Genomic DNA, 27,518 nt, shown 5'->3' with positions numbered 1-27,518 from the left:
AGACTGTCTAAAATGTTAAGTTTTGAAATGTTTTGGCATCAACGCCAAAATTGAAGCCATTTTGTTATTGTCTCCAGGGTTACCATAGTGTCATATGACCAGCGGCAACCTTCTCTCTGGGTGGGCTGGTGAGCATGGTTTTTGGTTGACTTATGCACATTCCCAGGGTTTTGTGATAAATTTAGCATATCATTCATATCATTCATATCATCCGCCGGGGTATAAAAGAAATGGGCTTCACACATTGTACACTTGGGGAGAATAGAAACCTGGTCTTTTTCCCTGATGAGCAAAACGCTTGTATACCCCTCGGCTACGATATTTTTCACCAATACATTCACGATATCCCATGCTCATGGCACCTGTTTACAGTACAAGTCATTTCCAAAACAACATTTCTAAAAACTCAAAGCAGTTTTCCACACCTAATGGCCTCAAACACTAACAGCAGGTAGGACAATATCTGGCAAACATAACTGAAGCAATCGCCATTTTGATTGCACCTCTGGAAGCAAACATGCCATCAGCGGCGCCACATGATGATCTATTATTCCTACAAGGACTTAATCATGCAACCACCATACCCACAGGTAGCTGTTTATGTCAGGCCATTGTTCTCCAGCATGGCTTTATGCATGTGATATTCCTGGACAAACCTGCTGCTCATGTGGTGAACAATGTCGCCAGCAGGGTAATGTGCAACAGCACTGACCTTGATAGAGCCCTTGTGAGGAGTGACTGAATGATGCCAGATGTAGCAGCAACAGCAGCCATTGTAGCATGCATTGGAATGGGTGTGTAGAGTGGTGTGGTGTGGTATGTGTGCGTGTGCGTGTGCGTGTGCGTGTGTGTGCGTGCGTGCGTGTGTGTGTGTGATTTGGTGTAGTGCGGTGCGGTGCGGTGCGGTGCGGTGCGGTGCGGAGTGAGTCAGTGAGTGAGTGAGTTAGTGAGAGAGAGAGAGCAAGAGAGAGAGAGAGCATGAGTTGTGTAACGGGGTCTGTGCCCAAAACTGTCTGTGTATACTGGCCCAAATGGTTTTCAGTGTTTTTCCAACAAATTTTCTACATAACCTACAGACAATAATTAGCGTAGTTTCCTAGAGCAAAGAAAATTAACATGATTCAAGGTTGTTTTAAGTCGAACACAAAGGAATATATACCAAATGCCAAATTTCCTACATCTGGCCATCCTTAATTTTCGAACAGTAATTGACTTAAAATGTCAACGTCAGAAAACAGTAAGCCTCCAAAATCTGCTGAAACAAGATTCCAAATGGTGCAAAAGGCAAAATAGTGATAAAAATAACACAAATTGATCACCATTTTCATTTACAGATAACTTATAGACTGGGATGTTTTAGCTCCACCGTACCTTTGATGGTCTTCCCATACTCCTTGTCTTCCTCTTCCTCCTGGGACAGCAGCTCCTCCTTGGCCTTCAACTCTAGCAGCTTCTTCTTTTCCTGGACAAGGACTTTAGGGAAGGCGAGGAAGGGAATCGCTAGCAAGAGAAGTAACAGTCCACAGATAATGAAGCCGCCCCACCACGCTCCGATCCAGTTGGGACTGGATGTGGTGAGTCCCACGTCGTAGATGAAGGTGTCGACGTAGTATTGGAGGAGAAGCGCCCCCAGAGCGTATCCAAGGACCGGACCCAGTGCACCAGTTGCATAGATGAAAGCTGCAGACAAAGCAGTCAGTGTGAGGATACATTGCAGACAAATCTTGAACCTTCACATAATATTTATCTCATTCGCGCAATATTCCAAATATGAGGATACATTTCAACATTACTCCTGTATCAGTCTGTAGTTCAATCAACATCACCCTTACAGTCTGTGATTGGAACAACATCACCCTTACAGTCTGTGACTGGAACAACATTATCCTTACAGTCTGTCACTCGAACAACATTATCCTTACAATCTGTGACTGGAACAACATTATCCTTACAGTCTGTGACTGGAACAACATCATCCTTACAGTCTGTGACTGGAACAACATCACCCTTACAGTCTGTGGTACAAACAACATTATCCTTACAGTCTGTGACTGGAACAACATCATCCTTACAGTCTCTGACTGGAACAACATCATCCTTACAGTCTGTGACTGGAACAACATCACCCTTACAGTCATTGGTTCAAACAACATTATCCTTACAGTCTGTGACTGGAACAACATTATCCTTACAATCTGTGACTGGCACAACATTATCCTTACAGTCTGTGACTGGAACAACATTATCCTTACAGTCTGTGACTGGAACAACATCATCCTTACAGTATGTGGTTCAAACAACATTATCCTTACAGTCTGGGACTGGAACAACATTCCCCTTACAGTCTGTGACTGGAACAACATCATCCTTACAATCTGTGACTGGAACAACATCATCCTTACAATCTGTGACTGGAACAACATCATCCTTACAGTCTGTGACTGGAACAACATTATCCTTACAATCTGTGACTGGAACAACATCATCCTTACAGTCTGTGACTGGAACAACATTATCCTTACAATCTGTGACTGGAACAACATCATCCTTAGAGTCTGTGACTGGAACAACATCATCCTTACAATCTGTGACTGGAACAACATTCTCCTTACAGTCTGTGGGTCAAACAACATTACCCTTACAGTCTGTGACTGGAACAACATCATCCTTACAGTCTGTGACTGGAACAACATCACCCTTACAATCTGTGGTTCAAACAACATTATCCTTACAGTCTGTGACTGGAACAACATCACCCTTACAGTCTGTGACTGGAACAACATCACCCTTACAATCTGTGGTTCAAACAACATTATCCTTACAGTCTGTGACTGGAACAACATTATCATTACAGTCTGTGACTGGAACAACATTATCCTTACAATCTGTGACTGGAACAACATCATCCTTACAGTCTGTGACTGGATCAACATCACCCTCACAATCTGTGGTTCAAACAACATTATCATTACAGTCTTTGGTTCAAACATCACCCTTACAGTCTGTGACTGTAACAACATTATCCTTACAGTCGTTGGTTCAAACAACATTATTCTTAGTCTGTCGTTCAAACAACATTATCCTTACAGTCTGTGACTGGAACAACATTATCCTTACAGTCTGTGACTGGAACAACATTATCATTACAGTCTTTGGTTAAAAAAACATCACCCTTACAGTCTGTGACTGGAACAACATTATCATTACAGTCTTTGGTTCAAACTACATCACCCTTACAGTCTGTGGGTCAAACAACATCATCCTTACAGTATGTGGTTCAAACAACATTATCCTTACTGTCTGTGGTTCAAACAACATTATCCTTACAGTCTGTGACTGGAACAACATTATCCTTACAGTCTGTGGTACAAACAACATCATCCTTACAGTCTGTGACTGGAACAACATTATCCTTACAGTCTGTGACTGGAACAACATTATCCTTACAGTCTGTGGTTCAATCAACATCACCCTTACAGTCTGTGGGTCAAACAAGATCATCCTTACAGTCTGTGGGTCAAACAACATCATACTTCCAGTCTGTGACTGGAACAACATTCCCCTTACAGTCTGTGACTGGAACAACATCATCCTTACAATCTGTGACTGGAACAACATCATCCTTATAGTCTGTGACTGGAACAACATTACCCTTACAGTCTGTGACTGGAACAACATTATCCTTACAGTCTTTGGTTCAAACAACATTATCCTTACAGTCTGTGGGTCAATCAACACCACCCTTACAGTCTGTGACTGGAACAACATCATCCTTACAGTCTGTGACTGGAACAACATCATCCTTACAGTCTGTGGGTCAAACAACATTATCCTTACAGTCTTTGGTTCAAACAACATTATCCTTACAGTCTGTGACTGGAACAACATCATCCTTACAATCTGTGACTGGAACAACATCATCCTTACAGTCTGTGACTGGAACAACATCACCCTTACAATCTGTGACTGGAACAACATCACCCTTACAGTCTGTGGTACAAACAACATTACCCTTACAGTCTGTGACTGGAACAACATTATCCTTACAGTCTGTGACTGGAACAACATCATCCTTACAGTCTGTGGCTGGAACAACATCATCCTTAAAATCTGTGACTGGAACAACATCACCCTTACAGTCTGTGGTTCAAACAACATCTCCCTTACAGTCTGTGACTGGAACAACATTATCCTTACAGTCTGTGGTTCAATCAACATCACCCTTACAGTCTGTGGGTCAAACAAGATCATCCTTACAGTCTGTGGGTCAAACAACACCACCCTTACTGTCTGTGGTTCAAACAACATCACCCTTACAGTCTGTGACTGGAACAACATTATCCTTACAGTCTGTGGTTCAAACAACATCACCCTTACAGTCTGTGGTACAAACAACATCACCCTTACAGTCTGTGACTGGAAAAAAATTATCCTTACAGTCTGTGGCTCAATCAACATCAAAGGTGACATAACATCACTGCATCACAGCACAGTATATCAGTATATAACTGATACATTTCTCCATCACAACTACTGCACTGTTAAGTCAACATTATTTCACACACCATGGAAGATAAACACCAACATTCTAAACCTTAAAAATGTGCATTACCCTGCAAAATAACGAAATAAGAATCTGGCTCCAATGTTATTGCCCAATAGCTATCTATAACTTCACTTATGTAAAACCACCAGTCTAAGCACATAGCAAGGGCATAATTAAGACAATTATGTGTAATCAATACAAAACCTACACACTTTCAAGCCTGTGATAAAGACATTGGCTATCACACCTAATAATACCACTAAAAGAAGGCATGGCTCAAGTCAACATGGAAAGGCGAAATGGGCTTAGGTTTTGCTGACTTTGCAATTCCAATGATTGTCTGAGCATGTCCCTAGTACAACAGCACTCGTTTTCTGGCCAGAGGCACTTCCACAAGGAAGAATGTTACTCCTTTTCAGGTGAAGGTCGACCTCAGCAGGCTGATGCAGGTTTAGACTCTAGGACAGAAATAGCCCATGCTGGCCACAACTGGTCCTTAGTGGGAACATCGCCTATTCCTGTGATTAGGCAAGTTAAGAATACACTGGATGCATCTCTCATGCCCCAGTTTTTCTCTCTTGTATCATCTTCAATAAACATTCTTCAGGTCATTACAAATGTTAAAGAGTGTTCATAAGTTTAGTTTCCAACAGGGCTTCGGAAACCTGTCTATGTGCTGGACTTGCAAAATGTCCAATTTGAAAAAGTGTAAACCGGACATTCTAAAATTTGCCAACCGGATATTTTCGAGATAGTACACTTGCCAGACATTCAACCTGAGCCTGGATATCGTAAAAGAAGAAGATATAAAATAAAGACAGGTCAACATTATATTACGCTTAGTAAAAAGCTATGTATACATCATATCCCTTCAAGGAATTCAGGTCAATAAAAATGTGAAATTTGAGATAAAATATCAGTAGACATGATGATTGACCACTTAAACTATATTTCCTGTTGTGCTAGGCATTGTTTCAAATACAGAAACTGTGTGTATTTTCTTGTAAACTAAGCTGGATATACCAATCACGTATACACACATTTTCTACCAATCTACCGGTGATTAGGTTAAAAATATACCCAATAATACAACATTAATGAATTTGATGCAATGACTGGAAGAATTGAATTTGACACTTATCTTATCAGAAATAATATATATCAATATCGTATTATTTTAGTTGCGTTTTTACCTTATACATTTGAAACAATAATAACCAAAAGAGAAGCACTTTGGAATAGCTTTTGCAGGATATTTTTTACATATAGAACAACTTTACCTGTCACCTTTGTGAAAATGTTTTGTTGAATATGTAGTAGTCAAACTAAAACAAATATGACTTTTACTGAGTCAAAGTGTGGCATTTATGAAATATGTATCCATTCCCTGTCAATATCAGTAATATGGCCGTGGTCGCCGGGAATAAAGGTGAGTCACTTCACACACGATTTCCCTAAGTTAATGTAAATAATATTGAATGAAATTTTGAATAAATTTAATAAAACAGATTACGAACATAAGTCCATATGTACAATGAACACTTCATATAACCAGAAAGTGAAAAAACAGCATTAAATTGCACAAATGAGTACGGCATTGTTGACATGGTATTTCCTGTGTTACATGCTCCTGGTAATGTCTTTAGTCTGCGTTGGCGAAAAAACATCAAAACTCATTGTGGAGTGTTTTCTGGAAAAAACGTGCACACCATACTCCAAGAAAATATGATATATGTTATTAAAGTGATCCTTGATTTTATTCTTTTATTATCTTATTCATGCATGAACCTCCACCAGTAAACGTAAAAATGAGGTGTGTGTGACCAAAATAAAAATATCCGAAAGGCAAAATAAATACTCCAGATCCCTTGCTTCCAAGTCACATTTTTGTTAAGTAGGCCTATGTAAAGCGATTTATCAAGGCCACCTCAGGGGCCGATATTTGGTCCAAAGTCTGCAGCAAATTTGAATTACAAATTTCTCAATTCATGTTATATAGTAATAACAACTGATGCTAGTTATCTGTAGAAGAAACTTGCATTTCACTGACCAATTTGAGCGAAATAATATATTTTTCCCCAAATTGTCTGGCAAGGGCACTTAGTATGAAATCCTGGATAAATCCTTACTGTATCCTTTGCATTTGTTTCATGCACATTTTTCACATAAGATTTTCTTTTTCGACTACAAAATATCCTTGTCTTTGCACTTGGTGATGACCTCTAAATAACAGAGGGGAGCATAAACAAGGTACAATTTGCTGAGCTACAGAATTGCCTGGAAAACAAACACCAACCCACAATGTACACATGCAAAGTCAATCAAAGCTTGCATTCAAACCTGAAATTATTTATCACTGAAGTGAACTAATTACCAAATTTGCTGAGAGACCACTATGAGTGAGTGAGTATGTTTTTACGCTGCTCTTAACAATATTCAAGTAATACCACAATGGAACAAAAACGCAAATGAAAACTGAATAATTCTCAGCTTAATATTACCATGGTTACTGATGTATGACTAGTATCTTTAATAAACACTCACATGAATTGCTTAATTGGAAAATGTCTTTCACAGTTTGAACACAAGCTCGATCATATATACTGTCAAGCACATAATGTATATATCTAAACCAATGCCAAGTACAAGATGAACAACGTGCAACTAATAAACAATGCAGTTTGTGTTAGGTATAAAGAACATTAGGAGATTCCTTGCCAATCTCATGAAAATCAGGTCTTTTACTCCAATTTGATACCTCTCTGCATTATTTCAAAGCAAAGTTAACAATTGTTGCCAAATTCAATGCCTCTTCAAGGCCTCTTCAGACACTTAATGCCATATACAAGGTTGGACTGTACTGGACTGTCACCATGGTCCTATGTTTTCTTGAGAGGTGAGGTGAAATTGGGTTTAACGTCACGTCCAAGATTGTTGCACTTATACAGTGACGTGGGGTGTGTGTGTGTGTGTGTGTGTGTGTGTGGGGGGGGGGGGGGGGGGGGGGGTGCTGCCTGTACTAGCTAGTCCGGACTGATGCCAATTAATAGTGCTAGCTCACTGAGCTACCATGCCGCAGTTTAACATGAATACCCCACTCAGACACAGCATACCGACTCCGAGCCGACCAGTCCTTGTTTTAGCCCCTTAATGACGAGTGCCAGACAGGGTAACAACAAGTACCATTTTTTAACGTCTTTTGGTATGACACAGCCACAGACCTTCAGCTCTACCGCAAGACCACGGAGGCGGTCTGTTTTCTTGAGAAGAATGTCTTCTGGCAGAGAAATGTATAAATGACTTCCAGTGAGTGATCTTGTGAGATCATCAGACCATTGTTTAATACATTGCCTACATCCTTTCAGGTTTAACAGCGATAGAAACTACCATTTGTAGTCCACTAGTCCTTATAATTACATACAGCAAAACCCTTGAAAATGGCAAATTTCTGATACCTTAACTATTGGGCAGTTTGGCAAGGACAACAGGGCTAGTCAAGTCTTTGAAAGGCATTTAGAAGTGATACACATAAGGAAGAGAATTTATGGATGTCAACTTCTTAATTGCTGAAGGAGTAATTACATACTCCGAAACGTTGTCCTCTGCCTCATAGCTGTTTGTTTGTTGTTTAACGCCACACTCAGCAATATTCCAGCTATATGACGGCGGTCTGTAAATAATCGAGTCTGGAACAGACAATCCAGTGACTAACATCATGAGCATTGATCCACCCAATTGGGATCGACGACATGCATCAACAAAGTCAGCGAGTCTGACCACCCGATCCCGTTAGTCGCCTCTTACGACAAGCATACTCGCCTTTTACGGCAGGCATGGGTTGCTGAAGACCTATTCCACCCCGGATCTTCACGGGTCATTTACTAACCTGATGAAGGAGGATATACTTCGAAACATTGTGTTCTTAATAACAAAGAAGTTGATATCAATAAATTCTCTTCCTTAATAGGACTAGTGCCAATTTCAATCGCTGTTAAAAAAAGGGTAAGAACACCACAGTCCAGAGGAGACCATTACCATGATTACTAGTACAAGCAAGAACAATAGGCAGGACAGCCATGAATGTATGAGAATACGTTACCCAGGCAACACAGCCACAACGCTATATCTTGTCTGAAAATTGAAATACAACATGCAGCAAAATGCAACACATGCAACAACATGCACTTTGAGAGGGGGGCAACACTGCTTTTTTTCATAATTCTTGGGGGTTGGGGTGGTGGGGAGAGGCAGGCAGATTCGACTGACTGGAGCAAAAAGCATTAGTTTAAATTTATATACATTTGTCTGACCACTCAATCCTTGATGTATTAGAAACATAAAACACAACAACTAATACTTCACTCAAAAAGTAACTATTTTTAAATATTAATTGATCATATGCATTGTATGTGATCCCTGGCAACAGCAATGATCTCATAAGGAAATCTAAGCCTTCTCAAAAGTAAATGTAGCCATGCTGCTGTAAGCACGCTAAACATCCTGCACTTCAAACAGTATCAACACTCAACTAAACCAATCCATACAAACAACTTTATGCAAACAAAATATGAACATGTTGGGCTTCACAAAAAAATAAAATAATTTGTCCAAACCCAATCTTATTGATTTGCAAAAATCTATAAATCATAATTAAAATATGAGTACCACAGGTACAGAAGCTCACCTTTACTTAGTGATAAAGCATTAATGGGTGAGAATGTATTAAACTAGTTATATTGTACAAAAGACAAAAAAACACACAATAATCGTGATAATTGGACACAATATTGTTCATTTTCATAAATCTTAAAGTTTTAAAAATATCCTCATCAGCCTTCACATAAGTTTACCTTGTGTTATTTATGATCGCTGCTTAAATAAATGGTAAATGGTAAACTGTCAAACAATGAAAATATCAATTCTGAGCAATAAACTACTTCATCGGAATAAATGAATATTAGATTGCTTGTAAATAGATTAAGGGAACATTTCCAAAAATCAAATAATGCTGTGGTGGCCATTTTGAAATTTTCAAAATGAAAAGATTATTCCATTGTAGCTAGGCACATGCAGAAAATGTTATGTGAAAACGATATTGATATGTTCAGTTGATTTGGAGAAGATATTTTCAGTTCTAACAAACAAAGGGCAAAACACAACATAAACTCACTTTAATTTCAGTCGGGTGATCAAATAAATTGAAAATGTTGACCAAAAAAATACCACAATGACTACTCATTAGGCCAAACTCATTTTCCATTCCACATAACAAATTTCAGTAACCTAGTAACAATGGCAATATTATGTTGTTAGCAGAAAATAATTCCAGGACTTATGGAGCAATCTTGTTGGCATCCTATGTATTTAGTTTCAAACTGAATTTAGTGATGTCATATTAAAAATATACTTCAACATTCAAAAAAGTAGATTGAAAACACAAACATCTGATCTATTGACTAGAGAATATCTGGGGGTGCTCTTTAGCATACTATCATTAGCTTTGAAAAAGAAATGATAACCAAGTTTGTCAATAATTTGCCAGGAGCAAGATAAGATGAAGCGTCATCCCCATATGGTCTGCATTCACAGGAGCCTTGTGCATCAATTATTGATCAAACTTCCGGCGAGAAGAAAAGAGTGCTTAAAGAACACATGCATCATACAAGTCTGCTCTCAAGCCAAGACAAGAAACAATGGATGTCTGTTTACTTTGTCTCAGTGGCGGAAGACTTGACTGTTCCATGATAACTTGCCAAAAAGTGCTTGGTATCAGGAAGAAGATATACATGGTCACAATCAACGCCATTTATGGTCATGTCCTCGATGGTTAGGAAGGCTTTGTTTGTTTGTTTGTTTGTTAGTTTGTTTGTTTGTTGTTTAATGCTGCACTAAGCATGCTAAGCAATATTCCCGCTATATGATGGCGGTCTGTAAATAATCGAGTCTGGACCAGAACATCCAGTGATTGACATCATGAGCATCGATCCACCCAATTGGGATACAATGACATTAACCATGTCAACGAGCCTGACCGCCTGATCCCATTAGTTGCCTCTTACAAAAAGCATAGTCGCCTTTCAGGACAAGCAAGGGTTGCTGAAGACCTATTCCAACCCGGATATTCAGGGTTCTAGTTATGAGGTGAGGGGGAGTGAGGTGAAATAGGGTCTACCATCGCATTATTGCACTTACATAGTGACGTGCATGTGTAGTCTAGGCCAATCCAGCTTTTATAGTGCCAGCCCACAGAGATACCATGATGCCACAGTTTTAACCCACACAAACGCATTACACTGACTCACCAATACTAGAGTATACCTTGATTTATCCCTTTAATGCCCAGCGCCAGACAGGGAAACAACAAGTACCATCTTTAAAGGTCTATCGCTAGGATGTGGCCTCTGACTGAACCACCAACCTTCCGGTCTCCGGGCAGAAGCTCTGTCTACTAGATCACGGAGGCGGTCTCATCATGCCGATGGTTACGAATGTTTTGATTAACTACTTGCGTGACAATATTGACTCAGGTAAGGCAATGTTTGTCCATGTTTGTTTCATCAGTATCTAGGTGTCACTGGAAAACAAACATGCTCAAGTGATAAAGTGAAGTGTGTGAATTCTATGGGATAGGTTAATTACAATAGGGCCGTGAGTGGGTGTGCGAGTAAGTATGGCTTTATGCTGCTTTTAGCAATATGGCAGCCATTGCCATGACAACATGGCAAGTGACAACAGTGAGTGTGAGTGTGTGAGTGTGTGAGTGTGTGAGTGTGTGAGTGAGTGAGTTTGGTTTTACGCCGCTTTTAGCAATATTCCAGCAATATCATGGCGGGGGACACCAGAAATGGGCTTCACACATTGTACCCATGTCAGGAATCGAACCCGGGTCTTCGGCGTGACGAGCGAATGCTTTAACCACTAGGCTACCGACCGCCCCTGGGAGTGACAACAGGAACAGGCTTCACACATTAATGTGTATCACCCATGTGGGGACTCAAACCCAGGCATTTGGCCTGACAAGCAAACACTTGAACAACTAGGCTACCCAATACCATATGACCATCCACCCTACCCCAAGTTCCACATGTATGTCGTCTACGGGGCTTCTGATTCCAGTCAAAGCTTGTTCTGTACCTCATAACCCACACTTAGGCTATTTCCTCTTTATAAACTTTTCAATTCTAATCTGTTTGTTTCACTATCTCAACAGTGTCAAATGGGAAAATGATTATTAGCTTTCTTCCTGCAATGCAACTTTCAAAGGATTGGTAATTTAAAAAAAATTAATATGACATCTTGTATCAACAAAACATGAACAAATAGCTGCTAAACGCTAAAGTCACTTTCAGAAAGAAACATTATTTAACCATTAACAACTGACAGCATCAGCATTATCAGGAATCGAAATGTAATGTGTTACAGAACCTACTTGACGTTACCGTTTTCAATTTCAATAAGTATGTATGAGTCAGTTGGACCCGATGACCAATCCACGAGTAATGGAAATATGAGTGGATGATATACCAAGAATGTGCATCACAACACTCTGCGAACCGTACAATAAAAAACAATCAACAGTGTCGGGGGAAAACTTACGTAAATAGACACTAATTTTGACATAACAGAAAAACAAAAGCCGATTCTTTTCTAAAAATCACTTTAGCTTTTTGATATTCCTGTTACTTAAAGACAAACAGTCTCACAATCAGACACAGTTATCTACTACATACGATAAAGCTAAAATTTCAAAGTTTCCAGACAATCATGAAGTTCAATAATCTACATATTACCCATAAGGGTAGAATGATCATGGACAATAACTTTCTGATGTTTGCTCATAGGCATGTCACCGATTCTCATAGAAGATTGGTCATTTGAAGCCATATGACACCACAGTACTTCAGTGCTGAGAAAAATATATGATGTCATCCAGAGTTCATGGTGTCACAAATTGATTACTTTACGCCATCTGAACAACAGGTTGTTTTCAATGAAGTTTCTCTGAGGGGTTGAGATTTTATGCTTTTCTTCCTTCTTTTTCTCTCTCTTGTCAATGGGTAATACTTGATATATTTGATATCAAAAGCTATGAGGGTGAGATTTTATTTATCATCCAACATCATTCTTCCAACTTTTTCAGTTTGTAGACAGTAATCAGCAGTGTCTTAGTGTAAAAAGTACTGCTAACAGCTTCAATAGCAGAGCCATTAGTGATGTCATTTGTTTGTCATGTCATGGTTACCAAGACGTCACAATGGTCTGTAAAGCATTGTGATGCAATTTCATTGCAGCGATATCTACAATGTGGGAACCAGTTTTGGATGATAAATAGAAATACCTACTCGAAACTCTGAATTACGGATTATCTGTGCCTGGTGAAGGACAGCCTTGCCAAAGCTCGCAATTAACACCATTCATTCACTCGGGACATATAATCTGTAGTACCTCATAGCTTGTTACTTATTTTCTAAATACAAATGCATGTCTTGTATCACATGATTGAAATCACATGCACCGATGAATCAGAATCTTTCAGCCTTATACAACTCAGTGTTCGAAATGAACTAGGGTACTGGCGTCCTTGAGTTCTACTGCTAGTCTCTGAATCTAGGGAGGCCCTTATTGTTTTACTTCCAACATTGGGCAGTTAACTGACTACAAAAGTCCAGTTTCCACCCTTGCCAAACTAGGCTGGAATTCCGGAGTTAAATTTTGGCTGGACTAACGAGTGTACACATAGTCCAATCAAAATTGTGAAATGAAATAAACAGCATGGATTTCAATGTGCAGATTTCCGTCGACTGCAGGATTTGCAAAGCATGTGTACCATCAACTGGGCTTCAACAGATATTTTCCAAATCATTGTAATCAAGGTGCTCCTGGATTTGATGCAAATAGATCTAGATCACGGATCATATCGTCTTTGCTTGAAGCAAATGCAAGTGACATGAGAGGTGGAATCTGATTGGTCAATAGGAGGGACATAGAAGGGACAAAATTCGTAAAAGCTCTACGACTGAGCCCAGAAAATCCTGCCTCGCTCGTGGAAACTGGACTTTTATAGTCAGTAACTCAATTACCTTGGGAAGATGACATTGGGCATATCACAAAGACACCTTGGCTTGATTTTGAACACTGCAACTGATGAATCATTTTATGGAAATCAAAATCATTTGTGTTACAATGGTTACAAAGCAAATGAAAATTATAAAATCAACTTACCTAGGTAAGCGGGTGCCTTTTCCTTGACTACGTGATTATCAACATAAGTCGTTCCAAGGGTCAAAATTGGTGTGCCTCCAGTCCCAATAAATATCTGTGCCACAACCAGTATCAACACATACATCCAGTTCCCAGAATTCTCATCTATACAATCTGTTGAAAAATAACCTCCTTTATTTGCTTCTGGACGCTTGCAAATACTGACATCAGTCTTATTCGACACATCATAGCCATTGTGGACGGTGTATTTTGGCCCAATGATATGTGGCATTGCAAAAAGTAGTGCCCCGATTCCCATGAAAATAATGCCGAAGCCAATCCATTTTGGTATATGTCTCCTGCCGCCTAAATAACTTACAAAAATAACAGCAACTAGGGACCCAAATTCATACGAAGCTGCGATAAGCCCTGATATTGAACTGCCGATCTCAAACCTCTTCTCAATCGTCGTTATGACACTGTTCAGGTAGCCAGTCGATAAGCTTGTAGCAATCGTTAGAAGCACACACATGAAAAACACAAACAATTTGATATTGGCGCAATGTTTTAAACACTTTGGTCGGATAGTACCAATTCCGCACTCATTGCTTAGGTTCTTGTCCTTGCTGCCTGTTTCTCTGCGGAGTTTACACTCGATGTAGTCGTCTTTTTCCGTCCTCCCTTTGAGGAACTGAGTCTGACTGCTAATGGAGTACCCGCTGTTGGAACTCTCGAAGCTGACCTGGGGGTCAAGGCCACTCGGACCACCCCAGCTTTCACGTACTGTGTACACCGTAGACATTGCACCGTCTGGGGATTCCAGTATTTCGGGACGCTTGTCACACTTTTGTGTCACGAAGTAACAGGAAACCCTTCACTTATCTTAGTGATGTGTTTCTTATCTATGTGTAAATTGTTGATTAAATGCTTCTTATGTAAAGATATGTAGCTGATGTACAAAATAGTGTTATAAGATAAGAATCTAGGGAAAATATACTTTGTTATATATAAATGAATATATTGGTCCAGTGGTTTTGGTCAGATAGACAGGCTGGTTTGGCTGTGGAGCTTGTCAGTCAGTAAGATGAGCTGGTTTGGCTGTCCAGATCTGTGGTCATGGGGAGAGGAGGGTGTTGCTTTCACCTCTGCCCCATCTTCGTATTATCTGTTCTGCAAGATTGCCATTTCTGAAAAAGAAGACATACACATGAACAACATATTCATCATTAAAGCGTTTGCAATTTTGCCATTCAATATATTGAATGAATGGAATATGGATGATGACTTTGGGGAAACCAACGAGTAAAGGTACTGATATGCTGTTGACATAATTATCTGGGATCACTGGTATCAGCAGATCCTGGAATGACAAAGGGACATAACCTAACAGTATATTACACTGGACCACGACTCAGCAAAGGGCACTGGGTAAAGATCTGAACCAAAATGAACATCACGACTCAACACAACTCACACATCATAACTAAACACATTTAAGAATTGACCTTCACTTTGTGTGAGTTCATTGGAGTATGAACCTTCATAGAGTGAGGGCCAAACTGTATGAACGTTGGAGCTTGCGACATTTATCACAATTTCTTACCTCAAAGGATGTAAGCCAAGATCTCAACACAATTTTATTTAGTACATGAGACTATGTTTAAACTGACAGCCATACAACAACCAGCTATATCGCGGAATAAAATAGTTCCTCAAAAAGAGAGGTTACATGAGCGTATGGATGCACAACTTGCTCTTCAGAAACATCTTACACAACACGTATTCAAATCATATCCTCATTAGATGAGAGAGGTCCGTAAAGAACTACCTCAGTAAGTCAGTCACAATAACAGCGAGTCGTAATACATTTACATCAAGTACAAGACGTCAAAATTGGCCGTCACGATAAACGTGACGGGAGAGATTTCCGAAGTTGTTACTGAACCTGTGGCGGTTACATGTGTTAGTTATCATTGATCAACTGGCCGATCATTGAAAGGTGAATAAAGAAGCGTCAAACAGACACAAAGGTAAATTCATAGATTGCTCTACGGATTGAGTCGATACTACGATAGTTTAGATGAGCATTTCTTCGTTTGTTCATTTGGATGATCCGCAGCGAGGATATTCGTGAACAATCATGCAGTCACGCTCTCTAACATTTCTCAATGTATACTGAAACGCTGAGACCAAGAATATAGGTTCTAAATGATCAGAAAGAACGATTATGTATGTTTTCGTGCTAGGCAATTCCCATGGGTTTCCAGAGGAATGTGGAAGTAGTCCGTCAGTGTTTACGTCATTTCAAGAACATGGTCTGACGAAAAACGTATGAACGTCAAATTGTGTCGTTCATACACTTATGAACGTCAATTTTGCGGTCATGTGACCGACCTCTCGTCCACCTCACACACATCACTAACACCTCTCACACAACATCACAAACTCACCTCACACACATCACTAACTCACCTCACACACATCACTAACTCACCTCACACACATCACTAACTCACCTCACAGACATCACTAACTCACCTTGCACACATTGTCATTAACTCAACTCATACACATCACTAACTCACCTCACACACAACATAACTAACTCACCTCACACACAACATCACTAACTCACCCCACACACATCACTAACTCACCTCACACAACATCACTAACTCACCTCACACACATCACTAACTAACCTCACCTCACACACATCACTAACTAACCTCACACCCATCACTAACTCACCTCACACATACCATCACTAGCTCACATCACACACAACATCACTAATTCACCTCACACACATCACTAGCTCACCTCACACACACATCACTAACTCACCTCACACCCATCACTAACTCACCATTCACATCACTAACTCCCTCACACACACCATCACTAACTCACCCCACACACACCACTCACCCAACACACAACACTCACCTCCAACACAAAGGTTCACACATGACAGCACAGCATCAGCTTAACATTTTATGATCATATCCCTATGTTGCAAATATTCCCATGGAAGCAATTAATGTTTATTCATTTCATTAATTATTCATCACCTGAACATGCAAACACCCAAAAAAGTAGTTATGATCGTCAACACCTGTTCTTGAGACACCTGTTCTTGATACACATGATATTTTCCACATGACAAAGAATAACACATACATTCATGGCATACTTTTTGCCTCAAAACACCAAATTCAACAAGGTCACAGTGATCCCTCAAGGTCATCCAACATGTGGTACTGCGTTGCAGATACTGTACACATGGGGAAAAGAACAATAAGGTTCGTGTTCAACCATACATGAGATGTTACTATATCAGAACCTGGTAACTGGTAGCTAGAATTGTTTTGTTGGACAAAGGCAATTTAGTTTTCCATATTGACAGCAGCAGTCACGTGACTGTTCCATCAAGCTTACGTCTCATCATGTCACTAAATTCTCCCTGTTGCAGGCTTCTAAACTTGTGAGTGAGTGAGTGAGTGAGTGAGTGAGTGAGTGAGGTTTACATCTTTTACAACAGTATTTATATATGACGGCATGTCAGCTTCAAGTGGGAGGAGATTCCAGAACGATGCAGGTTTTAGTCATTTTCCACTTCAGTGATACCAATGAACACACATATGAAGCTGACAAACCAAGAAACAAAATCAGGGTGAACTGGGATTTGAACCCACAATCATAGATTTCTGGTGTGCCCAAAGGACCCAACTCAGCACTGTGAATTGTTGGGCCTTAAGATGGTTGGGCCACCTTTGCCCCCATTCATTGTGTATTCACGTGTATGTCTCTTCAGAGGACAAGGTTTCAGGTAGGATGATAGATACAGCAGGTCGAGCATAAAATACACGCAGCCAAGATAAGATGTTGATACAGCAAAAACTGGCTTCATATTCATGAAACAATAATGACTTCATTTAAAAAAACCATGAACCATTGATGTACATGACATAGACATACAGTTGAAAACAAACAAGAGGTACTGTTGATGGCCTAAACCCGACCAAGACAAAATCAATCCATGGTTGACAGACTTGTTCTTCCACATCCTACCTGTACATGAGGAACATGTCTTACCTGTGGCAAGCGAGTCCAGAAGCCAAGGTTCAACATTTCATTATGTCACTGTTAACAATTTCCAAAACAGAAGCAACGAGTTCCTGGCAACTGCTCTCCGCAACAGAACCCAATCGAGTGATAATATTGATTGTATAGTGGTGACCAGAACGAAACCCAATCAGCACATCAAAGTATAGATTAATGCCTCTGTGCCCAAGTTCACAAATGTTCTATGCAACAAATCCCATCATAAGTGATCAACCATCAATGATCACTAATAGGAAATAATCAACGAGACGATACTTCTGCACAGAGACTCTGTCGCCAATCCGGAGGATCACACTGCCATGGATTCCAGAGCACAAAATGTTCAACATTTTTTAATCCTCTTTTCTCATTCAATTACATAGGATTTCAGAGCAAATCTGGCATTTATCAGTCACCATGACTTTCATGTGCAAACACTCCGCAGAACAATAGGTAGTGCAACACCATGTCGTATTGTTACACAAATTTACCAAACTTAAACATTAATGGTAAGATAAAAGAGATTATTGATTGCGGGGTGGATGCGCTGTGGATGGGCGTGGCACAGGGCCATCTGGGAAATGATGTCCAATTCTCCAATCATTAGGTTATCAAACATTCAATGCCCTATTCATTTCCCGGACAGAGTCATAAATCCATCATTTTGTCTGTGAGCGTCATTTAGCACAGATTGTTTGCATGCACACACATACAGTTCATACAGTGCTAGAAATGAAATATTGATGAAACCAAACGAACTAAGCATAACAAATATCAAAGTTGAAATTGCAATAGTAAGCAATTCAGGAAGAGAAATAAAGAATCCGTTCTTTATATATGATGTTACAATGTAATTGGCTACATACAAATTTGTTGTTAAATCTACCCCTTCATAAAGAAGCAGGATGTGCTGTTTGAAAAAAACGTTCCTGGGTATCGCCATTTTGTGACAGACAAGTTGGTATGATGTTCAGCAAAAGATGGTTGGTTTGTTGTTTTACGCCGCACTCAGCAATATTCCAGCTATATGATGGCGGTCTGTAAATAATCGAGTCTGGACCAGACAATCCCGTGATTGACATCATGAGCATCGATCCACACAATTGGGATCGATGACATGCATCAACCAAGTCAGCAGCCTGACCAACCTTCAGCAAAAGGGTCATCTGAGAGGGAATAACATAATGTCAAGTATATCACATAAAAGGGGAATATGGTGATTTATTTTCCTCATTTTATTCCACTTGGTTAGAACTGAGCATGCCAGCGCAGAAATATGGCCTGAATCTCAGGCACAGCTAAGGACATCAAGGGAAAGGGAGAGAGAGAGGGAGCAAGCTTGGTTTAACACCACTTTGAATGGGATTTCAGTTATATTATGGCATGTCATCTTGATGTGGGAGATAAGCCAGAAGCCATGCAGGTCTCAGATATTTACTACTTTGTTGAAGACCACAAGCTGACAAACCTATGAACACAATCGGGGTGAATCTGGTAACAGAATGAAACTGCATCCCAACGCTTAACAGACCTTGTGTCATTTGATATCAAATATATCACCCCTCATCAATGTCTAAAACTCTTGATATATGATATACTTGTGTCTTTTGATATAAAATATACTATGCAAAGAAGGAAGGGGATATTTTGCTTTGAGGCGAAACTTTCGGAAATTACACCACTCTCTGGCGATGAAAACAGGAAAAACAGAAAACATTGTGACAGTCATGAAGCATGTGACCTCATGCACGTGCAAGGGGTGATACGCCAGACTTACCCTTGTCACTTAGACTGGGTTGTGAGCAGACACTTTTCTTGTTACCAAACGCTCAAAGGTGCTTTATTAAACACATTAATTAATTAAGGAAGCAACAGCATTGATCATGCTACGTTTGCAACGTGCTAAACATTTATGTGACATAGATATGCTGCAGGTGGGCACACATCAGAATATTGTTGCCCAAACTCTGCACGTTCCTCAATCTGTCATCAGCAGATTGTGGGCCCAATACCAACAAACACAAAATGTCAATGATCGACGCCACTCTTGACACCCAAGGGCAACACGAGAGCTTAGTCAAAATGATGGCATTAAGAAATCGGTTGCAAACTGCCTCTCCAATAAGAGACTGGTTGCACAAGGCAACTGGTGTAAAGGTACATGCCCAAACGGCGTGAAATCGGCTTCACAGATGGCATTTGCGTGTACGACGTCCACGTGTCGTTTCACAACTTACTGCACGTCATTTGAAGCAGAGGCGTTAGTGGCATAGAGAACATCAGCAGTGGGATCATCGACGTTGGGCTTATGTCATGTATTTTGACGAATTGAGGTTTATTCTTGACTTTCATGACCGAAGGAATCGAGTTTGGAGACGTCCTAATGAGTGTTTTAAGGACGTTGCCATCGTAAAGTATGATCATTCTGAGGGCGGGTCTCTAATGGTATGGGTGGTATCACAATGACTGGCCGAACTATGCGCCATATTGCCTGAGGCAGAGTTACAGGTCAATACTGTCAGGACAACATCATTGTGCCATTTGCACAATGTGTTGGGAAATGTTTAATCTATCAAGATGTGATGACGCACATGCTCATCAGTCCAGATCGTGACCAAATTCCCCCAAACAACAAAACAACCATGACATGCCATGGCCCTGCACTCAGTGCTGACCTTTGCCCCATTCATCACATCTGGGACGTCATGGGCAGTCGTGTAAGTCAACTTCAAAATCCACCACCACACTCTATGAACTAGGTGTTGCTCTCACTGAAGAGTGAATGACAAGAGTCAAGCTGACATTGGTTGACTCATCAGAAGTCTGTTTTGAAGAATTCATGCATATCTGGGTGGTTTTACTGATATTAGCATCGTTGGCTGAAAAATGCAAATTTTAGTTTGACCTCTGTCATCAAAAGACACTGGGGTGAGATTCTCTTATTTGTCCCTATTGGATCAGCAACTCTCAACATCTTCAACAGTACCACGTGTCAGCAAAGATGATCGGTGCACTGCACAGTTCACCAACATGAGGAATGTTTAAAACAAAAGTATGATCTGACACGACAGAATCGTGACACAGGAAGCAATGCATCATCTTAAATTCCAGCATCATAAGTTGAAGATTGTGAAACTTCACCACGTTGACAGCCAACCTGACAATGTTGACCTGTTGGATGAACAATGCCACATCCTCTACAGTGTAGAAACCCAAGTATTTCACATTGGTCACAGCAGGCATATATCACTGGCAATGGCCTGAATCATCATTGTTAAGACAGAAAGTAAGCCTTTTTCTTATCCAAAGTCGTGAATGAGTCCTGAATCATGTGAATAAAGGATATGCCCATGTCTCTTCAAACAAGGTGTATTTTTGTAGTAAATGTCTTCAAGTACTACTTTAATATGTCTATCTCTCAATAGTGCAGGATGTCATGTTTTTCAAACAATCATAACCCCCCAGTTGGTGATCTCTCAAACATCATGATGCAGAAAACCAAGCATTATTGCATCAAGATTATATTGCCTTATGGCTTAAAACAATTATTGTAAACATTATCTCTTACCATGGTGAAATACGGGTCACTGAGACACTGCTCTGAGGGATCATTCCACATGTAACAAAGCAGTGTACATGGCGTGTTACGTCAGTTATCACCCACTTGATACCGTGTTCTCACACTTCCTTGGGAGCCTGTCACACGCCCATGCTTCCTTCCGCTGTCCCCACACTGACAGCTTGCACATCATGACACGTCAAATTTCTGAGCCTTCAAATACATGTACTACCGGTACACTGATTGTTGCTCTGAAATATTTTAGAATTAAACTCTGATTATTTTTTATATCTCACAAACCCCATGTGAGGCTCATAGGATATAAGAGTAGATGAGTCGCTTGCTCAAGATGAGATTTGAAAAAATAGTACTTTTGTTGAAATATATAAGAGCTAAGACGAAGAAATTTAGAGCTCTTCTAAACAAAGTCACATGACCAATTTCTACTCCAGTTTACTTTTCTGTACATATTGATAGACTTAACCATGTATGGGCCACTAAAAGTAATTCCTTGTTCTACAGATGTTTGAAACAAATACAGAGAAGGAATCTGCATGGGACATGAGAATGGGTATTGGGATCTATTCTGCCCCAGAATCACCATGGTAGGCAATCAATGGGTATTAATTAGGGACCTATTCTGCCCCAGCAAGCCATGGATCCTAGGGGTCCATTCTGCCCCAGATACTCTATGGTTGTCAAGCAATGGGTACTGGGGACCTATTCTGTCCCAGAATCATCATGGTAGGCAAGAAATGGGTTTAAGGGACCTGTTCTGCCCCAAAATTTTCAAGGGGGACATGTTAATACAATGAACAAAAGTTTTGGGATAATAAGTTTCAATTCACATTTTCCCTCTCCATTTGTCAGTGATAGCTATGAAAGAAGTGAGGTTGTCTTGACCACACATATCATTCCTTCTGGTGCAAAAGATACCAATACATGAAGAACAATTCAGTGGCCAAATATCGTATGGAGTCCTTTACAATAAAATCACACTACTAGTCCATTTAACAAGTAATCAATTTCATTGAACTTTACAAGAAACTTGTGATTAATTAAATGATTTGAATCTAAAACACAATCATCACCTTTACTAATGAAAAAAAGTGATGCGACCAATAAATTCTTAATTGACTGATCAAAGAGACCAACTAAGTTGTACCGATATGTAGGAGCAATGTGCTACCTCACAACACCCTGGACTGGAATTGTTTCCGATAACAGACAGTTTACGGTCCTGAAACCCAATCAGTCAATGAAACCGTAACAAAAAAAAAGGTCCAAAGTGATAATGTCCCTTTAAGTCCACCAGTATACATCTTCCCAGTCACCAGGGTACCTCATTACCTCTGTAGAATTTGATTAATCGGATCATCAACGTCATAATCGACACGTCCGAAGTGAGCTCACCACAGCTTAATTCACTTGCTATTGATCAGCCAAGAGGAGCCACGCAGAAGTGGAAAGCCATGAGCTTACTCTAACGCAGACAACTTACCTTCCTAAATTACTTGAAGAAATTATTAGATTACCTCCAAATGAACAATGTCTGCCATGCACAATGTAGTAAAGAAACGCCAGCATAATACCGTCCCCCGGATGGGGGCGCGGACCTGCCCGAAGACCATGCTGTGTACTCATCAGGTAGAAGTCCCTCCTGAGATACCCCACAAGAAGAACCCTATCTAATTTCTGTAATTATCTCAAAACATGGGAAGGAAATATGATTCTGGTCGGACAATCATGTTACCTTCCAAAAATAGAAAGAAATGCCAGAAATTAGGTTTCCAATTTAAATAATATACTTAAGTGCATATATGTCAGTGCCCACTAGACTGTTCGCTTCTAATTTTGGCAGCTAATTATGTGTTAGTGAGGTAGGGAATTTTACACAATGGGTCATTTGTCTTCATGAAACCTCAACTTATAGGTCATTATTATAGCTCGACAGGTCACTGTGAAAAACTAAATCATTGAATAAAAACATTAAATATTTCATTTGTTATATTTAAACACCATTGTTGTAGTTACTTATTTTGTTTGTTTGTTGTTTAACACCATCCTCAGCAATATTCCATCTATATGACGGTGGTCTGAAAATAATCAAGTCTGGACCAGACAGTCCAGTGATTAACATTATGAGTATCAATCCACACAATTGGGATACAATGACATGCGTTAACCAAGTCAGCGAGCCTGACCACCCGATCCCGTTAGTCGCCTCTTACGACAAGCATAGTCACTTTTTACAGCAAGCATGGGTTGCTGAAGACCTATTCTACCCCAGACAGCAATGCAGTCACAGGCAGACTTCACTTGTATAAGGTAAACAGGCAAACAGGAAAACTAAAAATAGCAAAGAGTAAATACTAATTAGTGTTAACTCTGGGCCTTTATAAGTGGACTATGGATGCCAATACATGTATCTGAATGGGGAAACTGCAGCTAAAAATAGCCAATTGAAAACAGGGTAATTCTTAGGGCTGTGCATCGGCAAAATAATCGTATTGCAATATATTGGGAGCTTAAGTGCTTAACGGTGACACAGACTGTAATCAGATCCTTTTTTCTACATACTGAAGTAAATATTATTAAGCATGGTCGTTTTGGAGTATATGCTTACTCCTTCATTAGTTAAATGATCTCAATATTCATTCAACTGATGATTCACCAGCATTACTGAGATACTGCCTCAACCACATCGATGATCAACAATGATCAATGCTCAACTGACCAGCTTTGATTTGCCTTTCCCAAACACTGAAATATGACACTGCCAGATTAATTAATTAGCACATCAGTGATCTCTCTTCAGGGTGGTCAGATAACTTGCGGGCAGCCGTCTGGTTCATCACCATGGCTGCCTGCTGCCTGGGGAGGGGGCAGACGGGTAATGATGGCTTTACAGGACATGCTCCAACTGATCAGCTGGGCCCCGGTAGGAGTCTCCCAGAGTCAGTGATCAAAACAAAACTAAAGAACATACTGGTCCCAATCAAATGTCAGACTCAAGCTGCACTTATGGCAGTACAAACACTGAGCAGCACACTAAAAGGTACATTTGCTACACAACTGCTAACTCCGCTTTCTTTCAACGTGGATCCCCCCACCTGTTACACTGAGAACAGTATTTCATTCATGTCCTCTCCCACTCAGTGACAACATCCAATACTATCCATTGTGTATTAGATAAAAAGTAGGTGCAACTCTTGTTTATTTGGGTTTTCAAGAAGGCCAACTTCAATCTTAGTGTTGGAATTTTTCTCACCATTATCCTGTTGGGTTATCAATAATCAGTTACATATTCTGTGTGTATTGTGTCTAAAATCATGTTGAATGAAGACAACAAAGAATTGTAATGTTTACTGAAAGAGTCACAAAACTGTTCCTTGCATTCAGGTGAAGCTTGTCAGACCTTGTTTCTATAATTTTCGTGGCATGATCAAATCTGAACCCAAATCCATATCAATGTTTGATATTCCCAGACATCGTGGTTTCTAACAAGATTCTCATTCAAACTTATTTTTCATAATTTTAACCTTCTTTCATCATGTTCATTCTTACAAAAATGAACAATTCTGGTTCCCATGATGGTGCTGGTAATTATCCTCATCAGTATCAGGCTCATTCCTGCAGCCATGTTGGAGAAGTAAATCATGGGCAGGCGGGCGGATGCATTGATCATGGATGGATGGATGGATGGATGGATGGACCATGGGTGGATGGATGGATGGATGGATGGATGGATTGATTGATTGATGGATGGATGGATGGATGGATGGATGGATGGATGGATCTTTGGTCTAGGTGAGCTAACAATAATTCTTACAATGTGTTTAACATACAGCAAAGTACGGTTATAACGAACTCATAGGGACTACTAATTTTAGTTCGTTATAACCGTAGTTCGTTATAAGCATATATACAGCATAACTACAGCAAATAGTCGGGACCAAAAAGTAAGTTCGTTATATCCGTCAGTTCGTTATAAGCGTGTTCGTTATAACCGTAGTTTACTGCAATGGGAAGTGCCTAATGCGTCAGCATGAAAGGGTATAATGAATATTATTTGTAACAAACACGTCTTGGGTTCAGGGAGGCAGCACAGTTGTTATTGTGAAGAAGATAATACATGCCTTCAAGAGATATCCATAGTTGGCATAATGTCGGACATGAGAGTGCAATCTGCCAGAGGCCATCACGAATAAGTCTTCTGTCATACTCATCCATACAGATGGCCGGCCTGGAAACATGCTACCTGGGTTGAAATAATTGCAAGTTTACAAATCTGAGACAAGTGAAATACAGGAGGGGCATGTGTCAAGGACAGTTGGTGTGGGAACATGCCTGCAGCACAGATCAGCACTGTACAGTTGACCTGGAAACATGCCATCAGTAGAGATCAAAACTGTGTGGCAGGCTTGGAAACAAGCCATCAGGCATCAGCACAGATCAGCACTGTACAGCTGGCCTTTGAACAAGCCTTTGGTTGTTGGTTGGTTTGTTGTTTAATGCAGCACTCAGCAATATTCCAGCTATATGATGGTGGTCTATTTAAATAATCGAGTCTGGACCAGACAATCCAGTGATTGATATCATGAGCATCAATCCATGCAGTTGGGATTGATGCCATGCATCAACCAAGTCACCCAACCCCGTTAGTCGCCTCTTACGACAAGCATAGTCACCTTTTACGGCAAGCATGGGTTGCTGAAGACCCATTCTACCCCGGATCTTCACTGGTCACACAGTTCAGAACTGTACAGTCAGAGAACAAAATGAAAACTGTACAGTTGTCCTGGAAACATGAATTCAGATGAGCATAAAATCTCCATGGTTTATCATGGGTTATCATGTGTGTAGACAGCACTGACAAACTTACCAAGGCAGCAATGTGGCCAGGGTCAGGAAGATGGAAGAAGGAAGCTCGAACACCAGATACTAGGGGGTGGAGTTGGGGGTGGGGGTGGGAGAGGGAGACGATGGAGGGGGTTAGGGAGATGTGGTGGGGGAATAGAATGGGAATATTTTTGATTGGATTGGAGATGTGAGAGAGAGGAGGCCATATTAAGTAACACATTTTGATTGCTTACAGTTGGCCCCAACCAACCTTTGCTAGTTAAAAGTAAAGTCAGTCTATATCAAATTCAGCAAAACCTGTAACATCTCGAAATATAATTTGAACATGGACCCAACAGATATGGGTTGGTAGGTAGGTTTTTTTATAAAATTTCACTTTTTGTTTGAAGTTTTAACACAAATGGCTTGTTTAGAACTGATGCTAGCATGGTTAGCAGAGCTTGAGTTAGTTATATAAAACATGCACCTGTTACTGAAAAATGCAACCCAATATTTATGTCTACATACACCAGACGCATGTAAAACAATTCAAATTTGCGTCTGACTAACCAGTAATTATCCACCCTGGATTGATCTTTGAACACTCTCAATTCCTCAAAGCATTATTTACCATACTACATCACTAATCCCTGCATCATGTGTAATTCAGGACACATGGCAGTCATCAGGGATCTCAGATTGTACTTATTTACACCAATTTGTGCATTTACCTTTCAACATGTTCAACTTAGATAAATTTATGAGTCCAGGGTGCAACCTGGTTTTGTTTCATGCAACTAGCTTTTAATGTCAACATGCACCCTTGCAAATTAAATCAGGTTGCTTGATAACAGTGTGAGAACCTACACCGAATTGTCGCTCCTAATTGTATTTCACCTATATATTATACCTATATAAACTAATTGTAATTAACCATATAACCTATCCTTACTTGGTACAATTAGGGTTAGGATAAGACACCATGAGACAAATACAAACAATAAACAATAATTATTTCAGATTATATTTGGGAAGACCTTACAACTTTTCACTAGGCTCAGACAAGCAGAGTGGTAGCTCACTGGCTGTGTCTGACTAGCAGAGGGGTAGCTCACTATCTGACTAGCAGAGCGGTAGCTCACTGGCTACTAACAGAGTGGTAGCTCACTGGCTGTGTCTGACAAGCAGAGTGGTAGCGCACTGGCTGTGTCTGACTAGCAGAATGGTAGCTCACCAACTGTGTCTGACTAGCAGAGTGGTAGC

At 40.2% G+C, this 27,518-nt stretch overlaps 1 protein-coding gene across 3 annotated transcripts in view; it reads right to left on the bottom strand.

Annotated features, from left to right (window-relative positions):
• Positions 1-27,518, bottom strand: part of LOC124131641 (solute carrier organic anion transporter family member 5A1-like) — a 63,703-nt gene that overhangs the window by 19,308 nt on the left and 16,877 nt on the right. For 2 of the 3 annotated variants that reach the window (XM_046495050.2, XM_046495049.2), the window contains exons 2-3: positions 13,769-14,934; positions 1,372-1,680 (exon numbers count right to left, since the gene is read on the bottom strand). In XM_046495050.2, the coding sequence (XP_046351006.1) occupies positions 1,372-1,680; positions 13,769-14,549 (1,090 nt within the window). In that variant the 5' untranslated portion in view covers positions 14,550-14,934. Of the gene's footprint in view, positions 1-1,371; positions 1,681-13,768; positions 14,935-21,422; positions 21,519-27,518 lie in introns of those variants that run through there. The other variant, XM_046495052.2, reaches the window with a different exon arrangement.

This window comes from Haliotis rufescens, unplaced genomic scaffold (assembly GCF_023055435.1).
Source record: "Haliotis rufescens isolate VD_foot unplaced genomic scaffold, xgHalRufe1.0.p SCAF_1, whole genome shotgun sequence".
Taxonomy (NCBI): domain Eukaryota; kingdom Metazoa; phylum Mollusca; class Gastropoda; order Lepetellida; family Haliotidae; genus Haliotis; species Haliotis rufescens.
The sequence above is the reverse complement of the archived record's forward strand: the minus strand, read 5'-3'. Positions and strand labels throughout refer to the sequence as shown.